The sequence below is a fragment of the Lissotriton vulgaris genome, chromosome 4_1 (genome assembly GCF_964263255.1).
Source record: "Lissotriton vulgaris chromosome 4_1, aLisVul1.2, whole genome shotgun sequence".
Lineage (NCBI taxonomy): Eukaryota > Metazoa > Chordata > Amphibia > Caudata > Salamandridae > Lissotriton > Lissotriton vulgaris.
The window spans coordinates 1605008535-1605025625 of NC_141691.1; the positions used below are offsets into that span (position 1 = coordinate 1605008535).

The 17091-nt window shown below is 45.1% G+C and overlaps 1 protein-coding gene across 3 annotated transcripts in view; it reads right to left on the minus strand.

Annotated features, from left to right (window-relative positions):
* The window catches only part of NCOA2 (nuclear receptor coactivator 2), a 768019-nt gene that overhangs the window by 662970 nt on the left and 87958 nt on the right, over positions 1-17091 (minus strand). For all 3 annotated transcript variants that reach the window (XM_086965858.1, XM_086965859.1, XM_086965857.1), the window contains exon 3: positions 5265-5437. In XM_086965858.1, the coding sequence (XP_086821984.1) occupies positions 5265-5437 (173 nt within the window). The remainder of the gene's footprint in view (positions 1-5264; positions 5438-17091) is intronic.

A 17091-nucleotide genomic window follows, 5' to 3' on the forward strand; every position in this document is an offset into this window, starting at 1 on the left:
GGCGTTGCCCTGCCGTCGACGGAGGTCTCGACGTCGAACGGCGTTGCCCTGCCGTCGACGGAGGTCTCGACGTCGGCCGACGTTGGTCTGTCGGCGACGGAGATGGCCTTCGACGTCCTGTCGTCGACGAAGCCCTTGATGTCGACCTGGCATGTGGCGACGGCGGAGGATCGGACATCCTCGACGTCGAGCGCCGACACGTCTTCGACGATGATCCCTTCCTCGACGACGATCGTCCGAGGGGGCTCTTGCTCCTCGACGCCGAGCGCCTCCGTGGAGACTTCGGCGGAGGTGTCACACTCTTCGAAGCCTGTCGACGTTGGGACGACGGCGAGTGTATTCTGTCTCTCGACGCCGACCGTCGCCTGGTTGACGGCGGCGGAGTTGACTTACGTCTTGACGTCGATCTTCTCGTCGACGGAGATCTCGTGGCTTCTCTCGACGCCGATCGTCGCCTAGTTGACGACGGCGGAGCTTTCTTCGTCGTCGGTGATTTTCTTTTCGACGACGATTTCCTCGTCGACGCCGGTCCCGACGTCGACGGAGCTTTATCTTTCGATTTTTCCATCAGATGTTGTTTTTTCAGCGCCGAGCCCGGCGCTGAGGTCGATGGACGCTCTGACTTGCCTTTAGAGGGAGTTCTGGGTCTCTTTGAACTCTTCCTCTCTGTAGATCTTCCCCTCATGGATCTTTGGGCCAAACCATAGAGCCTGTTCCTCTCCCTGTCTTTTAAAGTTCTGTCAGACAGGTTTTGACAATGAGAACAGTCCTTTGGATCATGATCTTCTGGCAAGCATAAAATACAGACCTCATGAGAGTCCGTTTTTGCCTTCTTGTGGCCACAAGAAGGGCAATCATCGAATAATGAAGGCATCCTGACAGGAAAAACCTCACAAAAATTCGACTGCTAAGCAGTTATTTACTTGACCCTGATGTAAAAAGTCAAAGTAAATCAAAAAAATGTTCTTTAGAAGCTTTTCTGACTGAAAAAGGCAGAAAAATTGTGGAGCTGTGTATCCAGGGTCCTTCCTGAAGGAGCCGGAAAGAACAACTGACCTAACTGTAACCCCTGAGGCATGATGGGAAGCTAGGGGCAGAGGTGCCTTAAAGGCACAGCGTCAGTTTTGGTACATGCAGCCACAGGGTTAGCTTTTCAGTCTTTTTAGACTGGGTATTTGCAATGCAGCCTGGGAGCTGTATATGCTTACAGTGTCTTATAAGAATTTCTGCTGTTTTCTAAGCATTAAAACAGTTTCTAAACAAGCATTTGTGTTGTTTATCATGTTTCTAATGCTAATACACATGTATGGTGGAAATTCTTCACAGCATATTCCAGCTCTACTGTTTTATTTGGCTGCAATTGCTTATTTTTATATATATATTTATATATATATATGTATATGTATATGTGGGGCACATATAATATATTGTTTCCGGGGTCCCGCGCATGGGCGGGAATATTCTAATGCTTATGACTATTGATGAGGATCCCCTGGAAGAGAACAAACTGTTTCCAATCCGCAGCCTAGTATGTGCTTCTGGCAGGTCTAATGGCTTCCTTAAGTAGGTCCCTGGACTCTTGAGCTAAGTTAAGGTAGCCAAACTCTAGGACTTAAGAAATCAGATGGCTAGGCTGACTTGCATGGGGTCCAGGTGGGTGACTTAACCTTGATTTTCTGTTAGGTGGTCCTGCCTGTTTGGGAGTTTCTCGTGTGGGCAATGGGCAGGTCTAGAAGGATCCAGAACCATATTTGTCTGGCCTATGTGGGAGCCACCAGAATGACAGTGAGGGCTGTTTGCTGCAGTTTCCTCATCATGTATGGTAGAAGAGGGAGAGGAAGAAAAGTGTATCCAAAGATCCCTGATCAGTTCATCCACAGAGCATTGCCCACCCATGGACTGGAGTGTATAAACCTGTAGGCAAATTTGGGCATTTTGCGCTGTGTATGGTGGCGAAAAGGTGTTCTTCAGGGAAAGCCTAATGACTGAAGTACAGGAGTAGGGCTTGCGAAAGGAGTTCCCCACTCATGGACTTGTGGCTGTATCCTGCTGATCAGGTCTTCAAACTTGTTGTCCACCCCCAGCAGGTGTATCAGATAGTGAATTGCCCAATGTCAGACACACTGTACTACTGCTGATAACTGCGCAAAGTGTGCAATGCCCTGATTCTCTAGGTAACGAATTGCAGTCATACTTTACAAGGACCGTTTTGGGTGGGTTGATGCACGGGGACACCTGCCGAAACTGTGACCCCTTCTTCGGTGCCAAGGGGGTCAGCTATGCCAAAGATGTCTGGTGTTTCCGCGAAGGATCGCTCCACCTTGAGATGTTCCCAGCGTCTAACTTTCTGCTGTCGAAGCGTCTTTTTGCACCAGAAGGCGGGTCAGGACGTGCTGCGAGTGTCGTCATGCTCTGATGAGAGGCATATTAGAGACCCAGTGTGGGTCAGTCCAGGGATATTTTGTGTGGCACGGAGGACATTTCCTGAAGGACGTCCATTTCATCCCCCCCCCCAACACCTCTTCATACACCACAGTCATTACAAAAGGGAAGGAACCAGGAGAAGTGTGGGAGTTCCGAAGGTCGGGGATCTTGGCTTCCACAACATTCTCCAAAGTGAGTTGCTGGATAAAAACGACTGACAAAGGTTTTCTTCTGATGACGGCATAGGAGAAGATCAGGCTCCAGGAACGTTGAAGGCATTAATTCCGGGAGCTGCGCTGAAACACCGTTAACGGAGAAAAACAATCTTATCAATGGAGCTTATGCTCATGCACATTGCCAGCTAAAGGTGGAGTCTCCATACCTTGTAACTCAAAAGACTCCAACAAATCAAGTTGCAAACGTCCAATCCCATCACTTGGTGGGAGGCATAAAAAAGCATGTGTACCTACAGCCACACAAGCTATGAGCATTTTTACTGCTGGTTAGAGCGTTTGCTAAGTCTGTAACTATTAAGGTGATTTCTTTGGAGGCATTATTAGAGGCTTCCATATTTCTATGATAATAAGAAATGCGGTTGGAAAGTTGAAAACATTTTTATAATTTAATAACCTTCTGGTTAACAGTTGAGCTGGATTGGTTAAATTTGTGGTTTGTTGTTGAGCTGTATAAGTGAATGTATGATGTTTGAATGTTATTTCCAGTGGTAGAACCCAGTTGTAAAATATGTGACATGCATGGATTTGTGGTGGGGTGCATGGGATGTTGCCAGGCAGTTGCTTTTTATTTTGTATTTATGTTTACTGTATTCAAGCCAATGCTACAGTCAGCTGATTTATGTTTGATTATGGTGCTCATGAAATACATCTAGCTAGGCATGGTTCCTGAGCTTAAAGAAACCAGAGATACAGAAAGGCTAAAGCTTTTTGTAAGGAGCCTTGGAATAACGTGTGGACACACTCACACTTTTATTCTGGCATTAAAATCTTTTATAGCATTGAGATTAGCGAGTCACTGAGGAACATGATACAGCATAGCAATTTCCGCAAAGTGGCATTATTTTCCAGTACCAGTGTGTGGCTCAAAGCAGGTTGGGATATGCCATTTAACAACACAACAGCATGCTTGAAATAACACATGGTGGAGTACTGCAGATCTGACAATCTTTTTTCAGGCATGGTACCATGGCTTTTTCGGATGATAAATAGTGACTGCACGTGTATTCTGTGAGTACCAAAATAATATGCATCCACAGCAAAATAGGCTAACAAGGTGCTCTGGGAACTAATTTATAAAGGGTTAAATATGGTCCAGCGAAGCCTGACCATTGTCCTCGTCTTGTTTATGAGTTGCTGATGCTCCTCAATTTCCTGCTTAGTAGAATGTGCTAATATCTGCATTAAGTACTGCATTCAACAAAGTGTATTGCTGCGGCATTCATGGTAATCTATGTCTCTTGTGGAGCAGCCAATACAATTTTAACTGATCAAATAGTTGCCAAAAAGTTACACCTGTTCACTGCAACTTTCAGAGCTATTATCCAGATCAAAAACTGACGGTTAACTTTCTCAAAAAGCTTTATTTGTTTTGCAAAACACTGTATTGGAATGGTACGATGGAGAAATAACTTATCATATCCAATAAATTATCACCATAATAATGTTATTACTACTATTACAAATACTTCAGAGCTTATGCTAATGTGTGTTTCACCATAGCAACACGAACTTCAGGACCATATATATTTAATTGTGTATCAAGAGGGAGAGAGAGGACCAAAAAGCTAGTCCATATCCCCGGATTATATAGAGTTTAATCAAAAAGAGACTAGCTTAAGTAGAGGGGGGAGGATTAACAAAATTTAATTTTTAAATTTAAATGACTCAGGTATGTTTCGTCAGGGGGTAGTGGCACCTGGTAGGTGTGCTCATGAAGCCCTCACCCACCAACCTGGTTGATGGCATGCTTCATCATCGGGACCACCCAGTGACACCTAGCGTGTCCCGGGTGTGCTTCGACGCCTGATTACAGCGGAACAGGTATGTCGCTGAGTGTGCGGTGAAGAGTGTTATGAATGTGAGTTTAAAACGGCTTGGCGGAGGTCCCAGTACCCAAAGGTAAATCAAACTTTAATACCTGGGCCACCGTCAGCGGTTAAAAATAAGGCTGTTGGATGTTAGAGGCGAGTTACGACCTCCCACATCCTTAGATGAGTCAACATGTTTCAGCCAGTGCCTTATGAATATGCTAGCTTTCTTCAGGACAGATTTAAAATGTGTGTGTAATTAAACTAGTGGGTGTGTGATTCAGACTATGTGTCTACACGCCCTAAGTGTTTATCTATGTGTGAGAGGGGGATTCCCTTCTCAAAACACGCTAGTTTTAAGGAGTTTTTGCTTCAAGGTTTTGAAGTGGCAAGGGGTTGACCAGCTTTTCTGCCCAGAGCCTGCTTTGGACCTGTAGTGCCTCCTTCGCAAAACCTTGAAGCAAAAACTCCTTAAAACTAGCGTATTTTGAGAAGGGAATGTGGTACAGATTGAAGTTGTGTCCAAAATGACTATAAAAGGTTATCTCGGTATGCAGTTTACAAAGTTTTATACACCTGAAGATCCAATGTGACAAAGCAGAGTGCTCATTAATCTTGATGGGAAACAAGCTAATAATCCTGTAGGGAAATAAACTAATGAGTCTGTATTTATTAATTTTTGAAGGATGCGTTTGAAACATGAGATCACTATAAAACAACATTTTTGCGAATTGCATTGCTTTCAAGTTAAAAAACAAAAGGAAAACACTTCAAAATTGATAACTGCACGTCTTACCTTGTTCTTTAATCTGACGAATTTGCTTCACAGTTTCCTTTAAGATTGCACATTTGTCAGGTTTAAAGTTGAAGTTGTCAATATCATTGAAATTTACAAAAATTAGCTCTGCAAGCTCTTCTATATATTTATTCTCCTGCTCACGATTACGTTTTTCAGTGCTCCTTTTAGGACTGGAAAAAAGGAAAAGAAGATTTATTTCCAACTGCATCAAATCCCAGAAGGAAACGTTACTTACTTCTAATCTTAGTTCTCCATCCAGAGTATTTAAATTCAATGATATCTAAACCTATATCCCAAATGTTGCAATACTTCTTAAGTGCGTTACTGAAGTAGGTAAAGCACAAGAAATGATAAAGGAAAAGAACAATAGTCACTTACCTGTAATCTGTGGTTCTCCAGTATTGGTGTCTTTCATAGATTCACATGCCTGAATCATTACCCGTCATCGGAGTGGGAGTCCCACGGTACATAAAAAAGCAATAATATCCCATAATAACATAGAAAAAACCTGGTAATAACCAACCAAGAAGTAAAGTAGCCTAAGCTACAGGAGAAAAAAGTTGCACACTCATGACTATCCTAGTCATTTTGTATAGCCCAAACTGCAGCCAATCAGGCGACAGCACCCACCAGAAAGTTCTCCCCAGAGGCTCAGGCTCTCAGATTTTCTCACACAGGAGTGATGGTAAACCAATCTAGACTATGAGCCTCTGAGGGGAGGTGGGCGGGTTGCATGTGAATCTATGACAGACACAAATACTGGAGAACCACAGATTACAGGTAAGTAACTATTATTCTTCTCCAGTATTGGGGTGTCTTTCATAAATTCACATGCCTGAATCAGAGTAGATAGCACATCCATGCTTGGAAGACGCTATTTGAAGCATCAATTTGTACATATGAAAAACACAATCATGTAATAAATGTCTCATTTCTAAGCCTGAAAATTTGCAGTTACATGAGAATGTACATAATGATCAGCATGAATAAGCGTCTGAAAAGCAGTAAGAGGAGGAGGGAAACAGAGGCTCACCCTTATCTGAAAAGATTACGCAGAACTGCTTGACCCACTGAAGCATCAGTCTCGCTGGCTGCATCCAAACAATAGTGCTTGGGTGAAAGTATGTCTGCTGGCCCAGGTTGCTGCTCTGCAGATGTGCTGAAGAGGAAGGAACCCCAGCGAAAAGAGCAGTCGAGGAAGACATGGCTCTCGTAGAGTGAGCCCTTGGAGCTGCCTGCAAAGGTCTTCCTGCTTGTATATGGCAAAAGTCAATAGCTGCAGAGATCCATCTTGCTATTGTTTGTTTAGACACTGCATGACCTTCTCGAATTTTTCCATAAGCGACAAACAATTGATCAGATTTGCGTATTGTAGAGGTCCTTTGTAAATACAACTTTAAATACCTCTTGATGTCTAGTGTATGCCCTTTCCACAGGGGATTGTGGGTTAGGAAAAAAGGTCCATAAGATGACTGGCTCGTTCAGGTAAAAGTTCGAAGGCACCTTAGGCATGAATTTTGGGTTCGTGTGGAGCACTACTGAATTAGACGTGAACTGCAAGAAAGGTGGATGGAACGTGAAAGCCTGGACATTACTGACTCTTCTAGATGAAGTCAAAGCCAACAAAAGCGATACTTTCCATGTAAGAAATTTTAAATCCACTCTGTGAATTGGTTCAAAAGGGTGGCGCATGAGCTGCGCTAACACTATATTGAGATGGCACGATGGCGGTGGATGACGTACCGGAGGAAACATTCTGAAAAGTCCTTTAAAGACTTGCTGTATTATTCTTGAAGAGTAAAGTGAAGTGGACCCATCCAGACGATACCTTGAAATGGCTGCTAGGAAAACCTTTAGAGTTGTGTGAGATAATCCCGATTTTGCCAGATGTAAGAAGAAAGGCAATATCTGATCTGGCCTTGCTTGAAAAGAATGAATCCCAGCAGAGTGACACCAGATAAAGAATCTCTTCCATTTAAGTCTGTATGTTTTTATCGTAGCAGGTGCTCTTGCTTTGGCTAGTACCTCCTTGCAATCTGCAGAGATATTTAGATGGGCGAATTCAAGGTACTCAGGCGCCAAGCCGCTAATTTCAGAGAAGCCGTAAATCTGACCATCCTGGATGGAGAGGAGATCCGGTATTGGTCGAACCTGAATTGGTTCGCACTCCGATAGGAGAAGGAGCTCGGTGAACCAGTATTGGCGAGGCCACCTGGGGGCAATGAGAATCAGGCAACACAGTTCTTTTTTTCATCTTCTGGAGAACTCTGGGAACCAACGGTATCGGAGGAAAGGCGTTAGCATAAATTTGAGACCAGTTGATCGAAAAAGCATTCCCCTGAGAGTCCTTGTGGGGATGCAAGGTTGCAAAGAACAGGCATTTGCTGTTCTTCTTGGTCGCAAAGAGGTCTAGATCTGGATGGCCCCACTGTTGAAAAATTGCGATCCACCGTTGGTTGATGAAGTTCCTATTCGTGGGTGGACACCGTTGTCCTGCTGAGAGTGTCCGCAAGAATGTTTGCCGTTCCCGGTACATGGACCGCCAAAAGATTGATTCTGTGTCGTGTTGCCCATGCCCATACTCTTGGGCTTCCTGAGACAGAAGAGCCGACCTCGTTTCTCCCGGTTTGTTTAAATAATGCATGCTTGTAGTACTGTCTGTGCGAACCAATACTATGGCCCCTTGAACGATTGCGCGAAAGGACTTGAGGGCTAGGAAGATGGCTCTTAGCTCCAATAGATTGATGTGCGAGACCTTCTGTTGAGGGCTCCATCTCCTGCTGACAGTCAGCCCTTGAAGATGTGCTCCCCAACCTTCGAGGGATTCGCCCGTGGTGATTGTGAAGTTTGGTGCGTCTTGGAGGAACGCGCAACCCTGTTATAAATTTTTCTTTTGAATCCACCAGAGAAGAGCACCTCAGATGCGAGGGGTGATTCAGATGAGATCTTCGAATGAGCCGGAGACCTGCAGCCATTGCAGGTTGAGTTCTTCTTGAAGAGGTCTCATCCTGAGACGGCAATTCGGTATCAAAGGAATGCAAGAAGAAATCATCCCCAGAAAAGACTTGAACTGTCGGACTGAAACTGACTTAGAGAGTAATATCCGAGCCATGCCCTGTATTCTTTCTGGTCTCTCGTCCAATACGAAAGCTTGGACCAGTTGTGTGTCCAAGGTTGCTCCCAAGAAAGTTGGTCTTTGGGACCATTCTAGTTGTGACTTGCTGAAATTGATGTAAAGACCCAGTGACTGGGAGAGAGACAGACACCATTGGATATGGTCGTCTGTGTTTGCGTAAGAACTCGCCTTGATAAGGCAATCGTCTAAGTAGGGAAATATTTGTATTCCCTCCAGCAGGAGGTGTGCTGCTACTGGAGCCAGGACCTTCGTAAACACCCTGGGCGCCGAACGCAGCCCAAAGGGGAGGACCTTGAACTGAAAATCCCTGCCAGCCACCCTGAAAGGAAGGAACTTCCTGTGACGGTGTAAAATGGGGATGTGGAAATACGCATCTTAGAGGTCCAAGGTGGCAATGAATTCTCCCGCCGAAAGAAGATGCAGTATTTCTTGGAGTGATAGCATCCGAAACGTTAGCTTTCTCAAGTACTTGTTGAGGGCACGAAGATCCAGAATTGGACGCCATTCCCCAGACTTCTTCTTTATTAGAAATAATCTGGAGTAAAATCCTGCTCCTCTCTGAACCTGAGGGACATTTTCGATTGCTCCTTTTTTTTAACATCAAATTAATCTGGGTAAACAACTCTTTGAGATGAGCTGGAGGTGGGCCCCTTGGGGGAACATTTGGAGGAAACTTTTCGAATTCAAGGGCATGGCCCTTGGCCACAATGTCCAAGACCCACCTGTCTGATGTTATTGAGGACCATTTTGAGTAGAATTTTGAGATCTTTACTCTAATTTTTATGTGAGACTGCGGCAGTAGCGGTGGCAGGTGATGAAACTCATGGTCTTTTATCCTTTCCGCAGTAGGCAGGCTTTCTTTTGCTTTGGGAATAATTAGTATTGCGCTGGCCGTAAGACTGGTAACGTTGGGTTTGGTGACGTTGATTCCCTTGCTTGTATGAGGATTGCTGATAATAACCTCCTCTAGTAGAGGACGATCCACGTCCTCTCGAACCTTGAAAGGGGGGCTTCCGAAATTGTAAGGTGAGAAGGGACCTACCTGTCTCCGTGTCCTTTTTGATTGTCTGCAAGGCTTCCTCTACTTGCGGCCAATCAAAAATTCCCCGTCGTAAGGCATGTCTAATACCTTAGCTTGCACCTCCTGGCGGAACGAAGTCGCTCTTTGCCAGCCTTGCCTGCGCAAGACAGCAGCTCCTGCTAACTGCCTGAATCCAGTCAAAGCCACATCAACTGCAAAGTCAATCATCTCAGCCGAGATTCTCTCACCCTCCTGCAGTGTTTTCAGAGCTTCTGTCTTGGAGGGCTCTGGAAGCATGTTGATATATGGCGAGATGTCAGACCAAATTTGCCGGTCATATCTGCCCAGAATGGCTAATGAGTTGGCAGCCCGGACTGTAGTTGCTGCCATTGTAGACGCACGCTTCCCAATAGCATCTACCGCCTGTCATTTCTATCCGGTGAGGCTGCGATTGGAGAGGAAGGATTTCTAGATCGCTTCTGTGCAGCCTGTATGATCACCGAATCCAATTTCGGGTGTCCTATAAGGCAAGCTGGGGACTTTTCAGGAGCCTTATATTTTTTATCTATCCTCTGCATACTCGAGGGATAGATGCAGGAGTGGACATCACCTTAATTCCCTCTTTCCAGATGAAATCAATAATAGGTATTGACTTAGTCTGATTCCTTGGCTGGTCCTTGAAATCGTAGAGGAAGCATTCCTGCTGTGTAGTCTCAATGTCAATATGGAAGCGTTTTGTAGCTCTTTCCATAAGAAGATGGAATCCTCCAACATCTACTGGAGGTGAATCAGCGGTAACCGGAGGTGAAGGAGAAGGTGTTTGGACCGGATAATCGTCCCACTCCGACATCAAGGATCTGTCATCGACTTCACCTTCCTCTCTCTCTTTTTCGTCAGAAGATTGGTGTTCTTCAGGCTGATGGGAAGCTACAGGCGGAGGAGACCTGAAATCAGATATGGACGTTTGCACCTCAGGTGTAGGAGGCACAGAGTCCGCTGACTCAGACGGTGGAAAGCGCTTGTAATAGTCATTTAGCATGTGCTGTAGATTTGTTAGCAATGCTACTGGCATCTGAGCTGAGGGGACATTAGTAACGGGTGATGTTATATGCTCAGGCGAAGGTTGGCCCTCTTGATCGTCCTCTTCTTGGTATTTGATGTGCAATTCCGAAGGACTTGTAGCTGTCCCAAACCTTTCATCCAGGTCAGAATCCTCCTCAATATCCTCAGAGTCCAGCAACTTGTCAGGGACCTGTAGGAGTACTGTTTGAGGTGACAGGCATAGAGGAGATAAAGGTTCTAGAACAGAACCGCGTCTTTGAAGCAAGGATGGCTTTGGTGTTGATGTGAAAGCTGTAGACGGTGACCAAACCTGCATGGTGGTGCATGTAGACAGTTGCGGCGTCGACGGAGGCCCCATCGACGGGCTCGTCGACATGGGCTTGGATCCTGACGATGATAAGGTCGTCGTCCACGATTGAGTTGTCTCCGCCGACGAGGAAGGTTTCGTCGACGATGGAGTCTTCGTAGACGATCTAATAGTCGACGGTGCAGGAGTCGTCGACGGCGATGGAGCAACCGTCGACGTTGGGGTCGACGAAGCAATCGTCGATGAAATCTTCTTCAGCTTGGCCGCCGAAGGGGCGCTGACCATGGCAGATGAAGATTCTCTTGTAGACGAGATAGGCCTGACAGAGACATGAACCATCGTCAACGGAGAAGACGCTGTCGACATTATCATCTCAGGCTTAGGCGAAGAGAAAGTTACCGTAGACGTAGATGTTGCGTCGACGGGAATCTTCGTAGACGAAGGAGTCTACTACAGCGTCGACAACATCTTCTTCTGAGGTAAAGTCTACTCAGAAGTTAATTTTTGAGTTAAATTTTTGGTCGCTCTTCTCGGGGGTGTGGATGGCAAAAGTTTGCTCTGAGTAGGTGGAGTAGCCTTAGAAGTGGAAGGCCTCTCAGACCCCTTAGAAGATTGTTGCTTCTTTACAATCTTGGCCCCAGGAGGAGATAACACCTTCAGCAGCTCTCTTCCTAGAAGCTGCAGTAGACCCAGAGGCAATACTGCCTACCTCAGAAGCAGGATTATCTTGATCCTTGAGCTTTTGTAGCCACAAAAGCAAGCGTCCCTCTCTGTCCCTGAGGGTCTTCTGAGGGAAGGTCCTACATATCTTGCAGTCCTTTACCTGATGGTCAGGGTACAGGCAGTAAATGCACTTCTTGTGGGGATCTTCTTTGAAAAGCCGGAGCTTACCACAAGAGTCACAAGGCCTGAATAAAGATTTCTTAGATGAAGACATCTTCAAACCCAGATTCTTGAAGCAAAAAAAGAGAAGTACTGAGCAGAGCTCGGGGAGACTCCCTTCAAACGACATGCGGTCAAAAACCTGAGAGCCTGAGCCTCTAGGGAAAACTTTCTGGTGGGTGCTGTCGCCTGATCGGCTGCAGTTTGAGCTATACAAAATGACTAGGATAGTCATGTGTGGAAGTTTTTTCTCCTGTAGCTTAGGCTACTTTACTTCCTGGTTGGTTATTACCAGGCTTTTTCTATGTTATTATGGCATATTATTGCTTTTTTATGTACCGTGGGTCCCCCACTCCCAACGACGGGGAATGATTCAGGCATGTGAATCTATGAAAGACACCCCAATCCTGGAGAATCAATGTAACGAAGTTGAGAAAAGGTATGCTAGGATGTACAGATGGCCAACTTACACACTTCATTTATCATAAACTTTCTCAAATGAGCAGCTGTGACTAACTTTCTTCATTTTTTGTAGTACCTTGGGCCTACCAAGAAGAGGTCTGTCTGCTGGTTAATTTTAATAGAAAATGAAGGGTGTCTTTGATTTAGCTTTGGAATGCTTTGACAATGGGAAGCAAGTGAAAAGTCCCATAATTTAGAAAAAGCAAACTTTCTTTTCCATTTATCGTTAGTCTCATGAAAATAATTTTATGGGTCTTTTAAAGGCTCTCCTGAATAGCAAAATGCCTCTAGAAAAGGGATCTGCTATGACAAATGCTGTAGAAAAGGCTACAAAACCTCTTCAGGTAAGCCTAAGGCTCATTGTTCATGTGGCATAGCTGCTACTGGTGCAGATTGTGCCAAATCCAGATATTTACAAGCCAGCACCCTGGAGATCGGTACATATTTTTTGCAAAGCATTACTGTCACTCCAAAACTGATATTGGGGAAGAGAATGTGGCCTAACCGCTAGGGCAGGCGACATCGGAGCTGGTAAACCGGGTTCAAGTCTTGGCAGGGACGCTCAACATTCTGTGAAAATCACTTAATCTCCCAATTTATTTATTTATTATTTATTTATATTCTTATATAGAGCAGGACTCGACCCCCTGAGGGGTATCTCCGCGCTTGCGCTTTTACCAAAAAAGCCTAACCACGATCATAGACTGTGAGGGAATCAATATTTTAATATTTTAAAAGGCTGAAAATAAATATGTTTTTAGAGTCTTCCTAAAAGACAGAAGGTTGGTGATTTGTTTCAGAGTACGGGGGAGTGAGTTCCACAAGATGGGGCCTTTGTAAGAGAGAGCTCGACCTCCCTGCCTAGCTTTTCTAATCCTTGGAACCTGGAGCAGTTGCTGACTACTGGAGCACAAAGTGCGTCCAGGACTAAGGGTTGAATTTTCATTCAGATATTTGGGTCCAGTGCCAAACAGACACTTACGCATTGTGCAGCAAATTTTGAATTTTACACGTTGCCTAACCGGCAACCAGTGAAGTTTGTCCAGGAGGGGACGTGAAGCAGTCCTTGGCTGAGCATTGAGAACAAGTCTCGCTGCAGTATTCTGGACCACTTGTAATCTTTGTAGTTGTTCCTCATTGGCCGAGATGAACAGGCCATTACAGTAGTCCAGCCTACTGATTACCAACGTCTGGACAAGTATTTTCCTATAGTTATCAGGTAGGAATGGAAAGACACGTCGTAGCAGTCCGATGACACGGAAACAAGATACTGCAACTTGATTTGTATGCTCTTTAAACAAAAGTGCCTTATCGAGCCGCACACCGAGATTTTTTACGATCTGTTTGGGACTTGGTACTGGTCCCAAATCCAGGGGCCACCATTCTGGAGACCACAGAAGCGTGTCCTCCCCGAACAGCATGACCTCCGTCTTGCCTACGTTGCACTGGAAGCAATTTAAGGCGATACTGCCCTCAATCCGTACGCAAAGGATTTTTGTATTGCGGGCGTGAGGGTCTGAAAGAGGAATAAAAGATGAGTGTCGTCAGCATACGACACCGGGGTGAACCCATGTGCTCTTACCATGTCTGCCAAGGGGGCCACATACACATTGATTAGTGTGGGGCTTAGACATGAGCCCTGTGGCACTCCCTTGGTGAGCTCCCTTGAGATGGAATGATGGGAGCCCAATCTGACTCCTTGTAAGCGGCCCGAGAGAAAGCTCTCCAACCAGGACAGAGCCTCCTATGCCCACCCCCCTCAGGCGACCGAGAAGTATCTCATGTGACACCGTGTCAAAGGCAGCGGATAAATCTAACAGCACCAGAATCATGGAACCCCCTCCATCCAGTGACATCCTGATGTTATCGGTCACTGAGAGGAGGGCAGACTCGGTGCTGTGATTGGGCCTAAACCCGGATTGAGAAAAGTCTAGACCCTCCGCTGCCTCGATGTACTTGGACAGATGGGTGTTCACATGTCTCTCAGTCATTTTGCTAAGGTAAGGCCGGAGGGAGATGGGTCGGAGGTTTGAAAGGTCTGTCCAGGGAAGTGCCGCGTTCTTTCGGATAGGGTTCACCACCGCTTTCTTTCACTCCGTGGGCACATGTCCTTCCCTGAAACAATGGTTTATTATTTCTTGGATGTGAGGTCCAAGCAAAGTGCTCAGGGAGGCAACCATTTTGGCAGGCAAGAAATCATCGGGAAACCCCGATTTTATGTGACTAATGAGGGAGGGAAGATCTAAGTCACTGACTGCTGGAAATGTCATAAGTGAGATATCTCCGTGTATGGGCAGAGTAGAGGGGATAGAGATGTTGCTCTTTTGGCTGGGGGCCCTCATAATTTTATCATAAATCAAATTAATTTTATTTTCGAAAAACAAGGAAATTTCATCACATAAGGATTGGGGAAAATCATCTGGGCTTTCACATGCTACTGGTTTTACAAACGCCTGTAGTATTTTATATATAGTTCCTTGGAGGAATTACCCGCCTCTGCGAGTTGCTGAGTAAGGCTGTTCTTCCGTGCCAATTTGATATTTTTATAGTAATTAGACTGGGCTTCATGATGTGCTTTCTTGCTTTCCTCTGTTCGTGTTTTCCTCCATATCTTTTTTTATCTTCCTACGACCCTGCTTCTCTATTCTGAGTGCTTCAGTATACCATGCTTCCTGCTTGGAGGTGGGGTATTGTTTATGTAGCTTCAGAGGGGCTAGTTTATCAATTGCCTCTGTGAGAGTTGTTGAATTTGGATAATGCGGACTCCACATTATCCTTTTCTATAAAGATAGGCTGCTACCATACCCTCTACAGTTCCTCCACCGTTACTTTGTGGAACTGTCGACGCCAAATTGGCAGGAGAGTGTTCTTTTGTGAGGGTTTGTTCACTCCTAATAAAGAAAATTCCACTATAAAATGGTCAGACCAATTTATTTGAGCAGTGGGTTGACACCGTACTTTAGAGCAATTGGAGAAGAGCAAGTCAAAGGAGTGGCCTCCTTTGTGTGTGGGTCCGCTGTTCTGCAAATCTAAACCAAGGGTGGATAGGTCAGCAAGCAGAGATATGGTTTCTGGGTGCGCAGAAATGTCTGCATGAATATTAAAATCACGAGAAGAATAAAATCTTCCTTTGCTTTAAAATGTGGAGCTAAAAGCTCCAAAAGAGAAAGAGAGAAGCCCAGGCTAGGTCCTGGTGGGCGATAGACTAAAGCTCCTTTCCAAAAGATTTTTGTGGCGGAATTAATTTTAAAAATCATTATTTCTAATTGTGGGCAGTACTTTTGTTCTAATATAGTAACCTTCAGGTGTTCTTTGTACATGATGGCTTGACCACCACCTATTTTTTCTGGGCGATCTAGATTTACGAACTTATATCCTAAGGGAACCCCTAGTGCTATAGCAGGGACAGTATGGGGTTTTAGCCAGGTTTCCGTTAGGAAACATAAGTCTGGTTGCAGTGTGTATACCAGGTCCCATACTTCAAGTTGGTGTTTAGGCAGGGAACGGACGTTTAAGAGAAAACACTTTATCCCTTTTATTGGTACTGCTTTCACTTTATTTTCCTCGATATTGGAGCTAGTGTGGGATGCTTGAAAATGACAGTTGATACATGAAAAAGGGCCCTCTGGGCATGGCCAGGAGTCTCTAGTACATCCTTTCAGTGGAATTGTCCTTAAATTTAATAAAGTTTGGGCAGAATACTTGGTATTGCGTGTCCCTGCAGATGGTTTGTCCATATGAATCGGGCCCTTAGCCCCGTCCAGTCGCGGACGGGCAGCTCTTTGGCTGCTCTTCGGCGTGTCTTCGGCTGCGCGCGACCGGTAGGGGGCGAGGGCTAAATAGCCCCTGAAGTAAAACCACTAGAGCGCTACCCGCTCCAGTGATTGCCGGAAGTACCTGGCTCTCACCTGCCCGCCCTCCGCACAACGGTACTAGTTACCCTGTCGGAACGGGGCGGACAGGAAGGAGAGTTGAACCAAGGCTTCTCGCTGCCCTCAGGAAATAAAAGACTGCTTCCCCTCCTATTAGATCGGGTAGGGAGAATCGGCGCGATGGCGCTCTATATAAGTATTAATTCTGGCGTGATAACAGTCAGTACAGAATGCGAATGCGAAGTTTAAAACTGGACAATACAAGCACAGTGAAATTAAAAAGGTTCAAAAATGCCTAACAAAAATGAATGTGTTTGTCTGTAACATAACTGGTGCTCATGTAAAATGCTCTGATACCTTCGGGTCTAGTTCGTGCAATATAAAACTCCACAAGAAAAGAAAAAAAAAAAGATTGATCTTCTGACAGGGGCAACATAATACCTAGAATGCCCACAGCAGGCTAATAACGGCCATCATAATGCTACATTGTTCACATGTCAAGGAGTGCTACCTAAACGTTCTGCTATACCTCTGCCTGTGTCATTGTCACCTTAATGTCTTTTTAACCCCTCTTATGTTCAACCCAGGCTCCTTCTTCACCTCTATTTAAGTGTTTGATTGTCTCACCAATTTTTACACCATCTTTGTTGCCTGAATCATTTAGCTCATCTTTATCTTTGTCTCCCTATGAAGCTTTCTTCCCCACTTCTCAATTCTTTTCATCCCTATCTCTAACCCATCATATTTTCTTGCTCGAGGGGCTCCTCTTGCATCTCCTTCCCATCTCACTATCTTTTCCACCATTTCTATTTTATCTGAATCCATCCAGTTCTTTTCCTCGATGGCCTTTGCCTCCATCTTAAACTTATTTTCCCATCTACCCCGTTTTCTGTTACACTGCCCTCTTATTTCTTTATGTACCTTCCCTTGCAGGCACTGTCATTCTTTCTTTAGATCCCTTCGTTTTCACGGTTACTTTTTATTTATATGTTGTTCCCTCGTTATCGCTTCTGTTCCTTCGTCATTTATTCTTTCCACTGTCTTGCTTTTTCTTCTCATTTTATTTTTTTCTCCTCCTTTTT